Source organism: Myotis brandtii, unplaced genomic scaffold (genome assembly GCF_000412655.1).
Source record: "Myotis brandtii unplaced genomic scaffold, ASM41265v1 scaffold454, whole genome shotgun sequence".
Lineage (NCBI taxonomy): Eukaryota > Metazoa > Chordata > Mammalia > Chiroptera > Vespertilionidae > Myotis > Myotis brandtii.
The window spans coordinates 1,313,393-1,322,337 of record NW_005367354.1 but is presented as its reverse complement, the minus strand read 5'-3'; the positions used below and the strand labels follow the sequence as shown (position 1 = coordinate 1,322,337).

The window sequence follows — 8,945 nt, the reverse complement described above, 5'->3', positions numbered from 1 at the left end:
TTCTGCCGCCGCGCACTGTCTCCAGCCGGGCGCGCCGCTAGCCACGTGTACCTACTCCGGGCTCCCGGTCCTCACGTGGCCCCAGCATCGGCGGAAACTTGCTGTGCTTCCAGCTCTCGGAGTGCCCACAGCGCGGAGCTCCGTTCCCATGGCGACCCTGGTGTTGGAGGATGGGTTGGTCCTGCGGGGCCAGCCCTTTGGGGCAGCTGTGTCGACTGCCGGGGAAGTGGGTAAGCAAGCCCGGTCCGGCTGCCGATCTCGTCCCACTCTCTGCCGCCCTTCTCTGCCCGGTCTGCCCTGGCCAGACCCCGCCATTTTCCCGCCGACACAACCCCACCCCCACCCCCCCTTCGGCGCCCAAGTGCCCAGCCCAGCCCCCTCCATCTCACGGTCACTAGGGCATTCTCGCGGAGTGGGGCAGTGTGCCCACGGGGGCCCTCCTGAGCCCCAGCCCTGCCTCTTTCTTGCAGTGTTTCAAACCGGCATGGTCGGCTACCCCGAAGCCCTCACAGACCCATCCTACAAGGCACAGATCTTAGTGCTGACATATCCTCTGATCGGCAACTATGGCATCCCCCCAGATGAAGCGGATGAGTTCGGTCTCAGCAAGGTAACCACACCCAGTGCCTAGGGGCAGTATTTCTCGAACTTGTTTTGTCCTGATTCCAGGCTTCCTGAGCCTCAGTTCTTCATTTGCCTTCCACTTGGGAGAGGGAACTCTAGGTGAGGGGCATGTTATTCCTCCAAAGGACCCCGTCTCATCACAAGCCTATGAATACACTGCATTCTAGTATCTTGGTTAACATGTCAATCTCCAGTTTTGTCAACTGTAAACACACTCACAAAATTGATTGTATAAACCTGCAAAATTGAGGCCCTGACAGAAGCAGGGTAAGGCCTCCTAGAGCCACCGGGTGACCACGGATGCTTTTCAGTCACATGTGTTGTGAACACACTTGTCCATGTGCAGACTGGTCTTCCTGGACACTCAGGGTTCTGCCAAACTATCCTTCAAATCCCTAAGTAACAAGCTCCATACCCATCTTTCTTTAAAAAACTTCCACTAAGCAGAGGTAATTTGAATATGCAACTCCCTCCCACATAAATGACCCGTTTCTCTAGTTATTACATGCTTATCTGTTAGATAACACATTTCTGTTATCTTTTATGTATATAATCAATCCCCTGTGAAGGAGGAGGGTATAATCATGCCTAGGTATATTCCCTGAACCTTTATCTTTATTTAGTAAGGTATTGTGCACCCACCTGTTTTACACTATTTTTATCACACTGTGTAATTGTAATCTTGTTTATTTACATGTTACCTTGTTAATTTTCATGCCCCTAAGTAACAAATTAACATTGTGACCATACGGACCTTGTCTTTTTTCATGCTCACTGCCCCTCCCCCAGCTCTCAGTAAATGTTTATTGGCTACTATCATGTATCAGTCACCTTGTTCTTGAGTTCACAGTTCTGTGAAAAAGACACAAACTTGTTTTTTTTGTTTGTTTGTTTTTTAAATGTATTTTTATTGATTTCAGAGAGGAAGGGAGAGGGAGAGAGAGATAGAAACATCAATGATGAGAGACAATCATTGATCAGCTGCCTCCTGCACGCCCCCCACTGGGGATTGAGCCCACAACCCAGGCATGTGCCCTGACTGAGAATCGAACCGTGACCTCCTGGTTCATAGGTGGATGCTCGACCATGAGCTACTCCGGCCGGGCCACAAACTTGTTTTGTCCTGATTCCAGACTTCCTGAGCCTCAGTTCTTAATTTGCCTTCCACTTGGGAGAGGGAACTCTAAGTGAGGGGCATGTTATTCCTCCAAAGGACCATGTCTCATCACAAACCTATAAACACACTGCATTCTAGTTTTCAAGGCAGTATCTTGGTTAACATGTCCATCATCAGCTTTGTCAACTGTAAACACACTGACAACATTGATTTTATAAACCTGCAAAATTGAGGTTTTATGTAAAAACAGTGGAAATGATGTGAGCCTACTGAGCTCTAAGGAGGAGGCACAAGCTGCAGTGGGTGACTGGGGGTCGCTTCACAGAAAAGGGGATTTGTGATCTCAGTTTTGGGTAAAGGAAAAGGAAGGAAAAAGGAAAATATCATTTTCAATTTTTTAAAAAATGTATTTTTATTGATTTCAGAGAGGAAGGGGGGGAGAGAGAGAGAGAGAGAAACATCAATGATGAGAGAGAATCATTATTTGGCTGCCTCCTGCACGCCCCCTATTGGGGATTGAGCCCACAACCCAGGCATGTTCCCTTGAGCGGAATTGAACCTGGGACCCTTCAGTTGCAGACCCACGCTCTATCCACTGAGCCAAACAAGCTAGGGCTCATTTTCAATTATTAATCAGGCACCTTGGGCCCATGTGTTCAGTGTTTCATATGGGGGGTAGCACTGCTGGTAAAGGGCAAAAGCATGAGGGGCTTGGTGTGTTTAAGGAGTGATAGGTCATTCAGTGTGGCTGAAGCACGGGGTTCATGCCACACAATGGGAAAAGATGACACAGCGAGTTATAAGGCCCTGGGCTCCTCATGATCTCTTCCTTCCATCAACAGTGGTTTGAATCCTCGGGGATCCATGTGGCAGGATTGGTGGTGGGAGAGTGCTGCCCCACCCCTAGCCACTGGAGTTCCGTCCGCACCCTTCACGAGTGGCTGCAGCAGCATGGCATACCTGGCCTGCAAGGTATAGTGCAAGCACAAGTGTGGTTGGGCAGAGGACTGGTGCCTCGATGGGAAGAATCAAGAGAAGATCTCTGTGCACTATTGGGACTTGAGTTCAAGGCTGTGATAGAAAGAATCTGATTTGAATGTTAGATTGGGGTCTGGAGCAAGGAACTGAGCTCTTGCTCACATGGAAAATTTCAAACATACAAAAGGAAAGAATAGCGTATAATTAACCCCCAGCTTCCATAGCCACCAACTCAGGGCTAAACTTATTTCATCACCATTACTGTAACCCCCAGATTATTATTATTTTTTAATATATGCTTTATTGATTTCAGAGAAGAAAGAAGAGGGGGAGAGAGATAGAAACATCAATGATGAGAGAGAATCATTGGTTGGCTGCCTCTTGCACACTCCCCCGTGGGGATGCAACTCGGGCATGTGCCCTGACCGGGAATCAAACTATGACCTCCTGGTTCAATCACTGAGGCAAGCCAGTTGGGGACCCCCGGATTTTTTTTTTTTTTTTGGTTTAACGAGAGTTTTATTAGGGTCTCCATACAAATAAGTCAGGTCATAGTTGGGGCAGGAAGCACATACAACTCAAAAGCCGAACTGAAAAGTTTAGTGAAGGGACTAACTACTCCAAGGAGAGAGCAGGTTCATGAAACCTAACAGGAGATGGCACAGAGCCCTGAGAATAGCAGTACAACGTTCTAGCGGCAAACAGTTACCAGAAGCCAAAGAGAGAACCTGCAAGAAAGGGGTCCCTGATGGGAGCATGGCCACAAGTCACCCCCGGATTTTTTAAAGCTTATCTCAGACATTGTATCATTTATCCATAAATATTTAAGTATCTGTGAAAAAGGAATCCTTTTAAAACATGACCGCAATAACAGCATACATTTTAAAAAGTAACAGTAATTCCTTAATATCAAATATCCAGTCAAGGTTTAAAATTTTCCCAGTTAGCTAAGTTATTTTTTCATTGTTTCTTTGAATGTTTCGAATCTGAATCTAAACAAGATGGATACATTGCATTTGATTATATCTTTTTAATCTATGGGCCTTGTAACCTATTTGACAGAAACAGGTCAGTTTTTCTTTGGAGTATCCCAGTCTGCATTTTGTCGATTACATTCCCATTGTATCATTTAGCATGTTCTTTTTCTATAAACAGATAAATCTTGATCGTATTTTCTGTAAACAAATAGATCTGGAATCATGGTACAGTTCAGATGTGAGATTCTTGGCGAGAATACTGGCTGGTAGTGTGATTCCATCAGGGTGGCTTAGGACTTTGATGCCCATAGACCAGCTGTGTGTGACTGGGCTCTGGGATGGAAGCTCTCGGGGAAGCCTTAACCTCACGCACGACTGAGCTGGGGGAGGGGAGCTCTCAGAGTGTGCTGCTTTGACAGGAGTGGACACGCGGGAGCTGACTAAGAAGTTGCGAGAGCAGGGGTCTCTGCTGGGGAAGCTGGTCCAGGATGGGACAGATCCTTCAGCCCTGCCATTCTTGGACCCCAATGCCCGCCCCCTGGTGCCGGAGGTCTCCATTAAGGTACAGTGGGCGAGTGGGCGAGTGTTGCAAGCTGTAGCACAGTAATTACAGTCTGTCCATAACCATGGGGAGCACTTGAGGTAGTCAGAAGAGGCCTCAAAGTGAGGGGGTTGGTGTGTGCCTATCTATACCCACTGGTCACAGCTGTCAGCCGTTGCCCTTTCTTTCTCAGGCTGCACAGGTATTCAATGCAGGGGGTACCCCTCGCATTCTGGCTTTGGACTGTGGCCTGAAGTATAATCAGATCCGATGCTTGTGCCAGCGTGGGGCCGAGGTCACTGTGGTCCCCTGGGACCATGCACTGGACAGCCACGGTGAGTAGCTGGGGTCTGTGTAGGACCACAGACACACGGTACGTGTGGAAGATCTGTCCCTTGGTCTAATGGCTAAAGCCAACATGAGTTGCAGGGAAGACAATGGAGATAAGGGCTTGTGCTCTAATGGTAAGGCTGCAAGTGTGTCTCTAGTTGGAGACTGGTTATGACGTCATCTTTTCTGCCCATTCCAGAATATGAGGGTCTCTTCCTAAGTAACGGCCCTGGAGATCCTGCCTCCTATCCCAAAGTGATATCCTCACTGAGCCGTGTCTTATCGGAGCCTAATCCCCGGCCTGTCTTCGGGATCTGCCTGGGACACCAGCTGTTGGCCTTAGCCATTGGGGCCAAGACTTACAAGATGAGGTGGGATTTATGGGGAGAGGAAGAGCTGCACTACTGACAGGAGGGGTGGGGAGTCTTGGGAGAGGGCCTAGAGTTGGTGTTTATTCGTGTTGAAATAGAGCAGGAGCTGGTGAGAGTCCTGAGAGTAATGAGAGCTGGGTTTGGTCCAGAGGTGAAGGGAGGGTGAAAGGGGCCTGTGACTCAGCATGCTTCCATCCCCAGGTATGGGAACCGAGGCCACAACCAGCCATGCTTGCTGGCGGGCTCTGGGCGCTGCTTCCTGACATCCCAGAATCATGGGTTTGCTGTGGAAACAGACTCCCTGCCGGCAGGCTGGCTTCCTCTCTTCACCAACGCCAATGACCATTCCAACGAGGGCATCGTCCACGACAGCCTGCCCTTCTTCAGGTGAGCCTGGGTGCTTCTGGCAGGGACTTGTGTACAGCTTTGAAGCCCCCTGGGACTTGAAGGTCCAAAAGTAAAGAGTGATCGTGGGCCCAGGCATCTATCCCACTCCCCACCCCCGAGGCTGCCGCTGCCCCGGCCAGTGAAGGTGACAGGTTTCGTGGTCCAATCTCTTCACCAGTGTCCAGTTTCACCCAGAGCACCACGCTGGCCCTTCAGATATGGAGCTCCTTTTTGATATCTTTCTGGAAACTGTGAAAGAAGCCAACACTGGAAACCCTGGGGGCCAGACAGGTAAGCACCTGAGAAGAACTGGGTTGTGGAACCAAGAACAGGGCTGGCTCTAGGATGGACGTACCCCAGGAAACGGATACATGTTTGGGAGGTTAAGGAGGTGGGGTGGGAAAGCACCCAAACCAAGATGATTTATTTATTCTATTGAAAGCAGCTCCTGACACACGAGTCCTGAGTTCTGGTTCTTTTTTTTTTATTTTAGCGAGTGGAAGGGAGAGGGATAGAGAAATGGAAACACTGATATGATGTGAGAGCAGACATCGATGGCTGCCTCCTGCACACCCCCCACTGGGGATCAAGCCTGCAACCCGGGCATGTGCCCTGACCGGGAATCGAACCGTGACCTCCTGGTTCATAGGTCAACACTCAATCACTGAGCCACACCGGCCAGGCTTTTGTGGTGGTGGTTCTCACCTGAGGATATTTTTTCCATTGATCTTTAGAGAGAGTGGAAGGGAGGGGTAGAGACAGAGAGAGAGACATCAGATGTGAGAGACACACATCAATTGGTTGCCTCCCGCACACGCCCCAAACAGGGCCAGGGATTGAGTCTGCTACTGAGGTACATGCCCTTGACCGGAATTGAGCCCATGACCCTTCAGTCCACGGTGGGTGCTCCAACCGCTGAGTCAAACTGGCTAGGGCTGGGTTCTGGTTCTGACTCTGCCATTCACTAGAGCAGTGGTTCCCAACCTTTTTTTGGCCATGCCCCACCTAACCATCTCTAAAATCCTGATGCCCGCCCCCCGCCAATGACATATAATTCTTATTCAAAAAGTGAGTTCCTATTCACGTGGAGGAAGCCTAAAAGGCTATTAACTTGGTCTAAGCAAGCTTCCAAAGAACATGGCATCCATGAAAGAGAAAAATACAAGAATGAAAGGACAGTTGAAGTACTGAGGAAGAAATCACTAAGGAGTTTTTAAAAAAAATAATATGAAGTGATATGAAGAAATGACAAATAGCCCTAGCCAGTTTGGCTCAGTGGATAGAGCGTCAGCCTGCAGACTGACGGGTCCCAGGTTCGATTCCGGTCAAGGGCATGTTCCTTGGTGGCAGACACATTCCCAGGACGGGGTGTGCAGGAGGCAGCTGATTGATGTTTCTCTTTCATCGATGTTTCTAACTCTCTCTCCCTCTCCCTTCCTTTCTGTAAAAAAATCAATAAAATATATTTAAAAAATTTTTAAAAATGGCAAATAAAGTTTCAAAACACATAACAGAGAATTGAAATGCATAAATATGTCAATACATATTTATATACTGTATATGAGGCCCCTAGAACCATAAGAAATGCAAAAAAATTCACTGTTAATAACTCATTCTCGAATTGCTCCCCTTAAAAATCAGATTGCCCCCCTGTGGGGCGTGTGCCCCACGTTGGGAACCACTGCATTAGAGTCATTACTTGTTTTGGATTCTTCTGTGAAATGAGGGGGTTAATCCAGATGATTTCTCTCAGGTCTCACTTAGTTCTGTCCATGACTCGCTTTGTTTCCACAGTTCGAGCGCGGCTGGCTGAGCGCCTGTGCCTGCCTGGGGCTCCCAGCCCAGGCTCTGGGCTTCCCCCACCTCGGAAGGTCCTGATCCTGGGCTCGGGGGGCCTCTCCATTGGCCAGGCCGGCGAGTTTGACTACTCAGGTTCTCAGGTAAGTCATGTCCATGCGCCCCTCTGGCTGTGTGAGCCTCAGCAATGGCTGGAGTCTTGAGGAGAAAGGCGGAGGCTTGAACCTTGGTTGTGGGGAGGAAATGAAGGAGGAAGTTAGGGAACGTGGGAGAGGTGAGGTGCTGAGGAGGAGGAGTTGGCTGTTAGGGGCTAAGAGTACAGGGAGGAAAGAAGACGGAGACTGCTTACAGTCTTGCTTCTGCAGTCGAGGTGGACGTGCCACTTTTGTCTCCCTAGGCAATCAAGGCCCTGAAGGAGGAAAACATCCAGACGTTGCTGATCAACCCCAACATTGCCACAGTGCAGACCTCCCAGGGGCTGGCCGACAAGGTCTATTTCCTTCCCATAACACCTCACTACGTCACCCAGGTACGACGGGGGTGAGGCTGGACTGAGGAGGCACACCGGGTTTCTGAACTTCTTTGATCCATTTCCTAACTGCAAGGTCCTAATGCCTGTTACCCCTCTTCTCCTTCCTCAGGTGATCCGTAATGAGCGTCCAGATGGCATATTACTGACTTTTGGGGGCCAGACAGCTCTGAACTGTGGTGTGGAGCTGACCAAGGCTGGAGTGCTCGCTCGCTATGGGGTCCGGGTCCTGGGCACACCCGTGGAGACCATTGAGCTGACTGAGGACCGGCGCGCTTTTGCCTCCAGGATGGCAGAGATTGGCGAGCATGTGGCCCCCAGTGAGGCAGCAAATTCTCTTGAACAGGTTTGAGAGGTGGAGGGAGGTAGAACGGTGTCGTTTTCTTTACATTTTCTTGTCTCTGTGTCCAGGAACTCTCTGTGCAGCCAGCAGTCAAGGCCTGACCTGTTGGTTTATCTCCTCTGCTCCCTGCAGGCCCAGGCAGCCGCTGAGCGACTGGGGTACCCTGTGCTGGTGCGGGCAGCCTTTGCCCTGGGTGGCCTGGGCTCTGGCTTTGCATCCAACAGGGAGGAGCTCTGTGCTCTCGTGGCCCCAGCTTTTGCCCATACCAGCCAGGTCCTGGTAGACAAGTCCCTGAAGGGATGGAAGGAGATTGAGTATGAGGTGGTGAGAGACGCCTATGGCAACTGTGTCACGGTGAGTAGACGGAGACAGGCTGGGAGCCGTGTCGGGCAGTATGAGCTCTTGTAAGAGCAGAGGCCGGGGCTCAGATCTTTGTGCGTTCAGCGTCCCTCAGAGCCAGGATGGGTACAGCCACCTGTCTTTCCTGACCCCCTTTGGCAGTGACCTCCATGGAACCCTCTCTTCACAGGTGTGTAACATGGAGAACTTGGACCCACTGGGCATCCACACTGGTGAGTCCATAGTGGTGGCTCCGAGCCAGACGCTGAATGACAGGGAGTACCAGCTACTGAGGCAGACGGCCATCAAAGTGACCCAGCACCTTGGCATCGTCGGGGAGTGCAATGTGCAGTATGCCTTGAACCCCGAGTCTGAGCAGGTGAGACTCTAGGTCAGCCGTGGGCAAACTACGGCCCGCGGGCCGGATCCGGCCCGTTTGAAATGAATAAAACTAAAAAAAAAAAAAGACCGTACCCTTTTATGTAATGATGTTTACTTTGAATTTATATTAGTTCACACAAACACTCCATCCATGCTTTTGTTCCGGCCCTCCGGTCCAGTTTAAGAACCCATTGTGGCCCTCGAGTCAAAAAGTTTGCCCACCCCTGTAAC

General features: G+C 50.1%; 1 protein-coding gene across 5 annotated transcripts in view; it reads left to right on the top strand.

Annotated features, from left to right (window-relative positions):
- Positions 1-6: 6 nt before the first annotated feature.
- Positions 7-8,945, top strand: part of CAD (carbamoyl-phosphate synthetase 2, aspartate transcarbamylase, and dihydroorotase) — a 25,239-nt gene continuing 16,300 nt past the window's right edge. For all 5 annotated transcript variants that reach the window (XM_005874864.2, XM_005874863.2, XM_014546636.1 and 2 more), the window contains exons 1-13: positions 7-230; positions 471-610; positions 2,584-2,713; positions 4,116-4,258; positions 4,431-4,572; positions 4,767-4,938; positions 5,140-5,325; positions 5,504-5,616; positions 7,120-7,265; positions 7,520-7,651; positions 7,764-7,997; positions 8,127-8,348; positions 8,524-8,712. In XM_005874864.2, the coding sequence (XP_005874926.1) occupies positions 149-230; positions 471-610; positions 2,584-2,713; positions 4,116-4,258; positions 4,431-4,572; positions 4,767-4,938; positions 5,140-5,325; positions 5,504-5,616; positions 7,120-7,265; positions 7,520-7,651; positions 7,764-7,997; positions 8,127-8,348; positions 8,524-8,712 (2,031 nt within the window). In that variant the 5' untranslated portion in view covers positions 7-148. The remainder of the gene's footprint in view (positions 231-470; positions 611-2,583; positions 2,714-4,115; positions 4,259-4,430; positions 4,573-4,766; positions 4,939-5,139; positions 5,326-5,503; positions 5,617-7,119; positions 7,266-7,519; positions 7,652-7,763; positions 7,998-8,126; positions 8,349-8,523; positions 8,713-8,945) is intronic.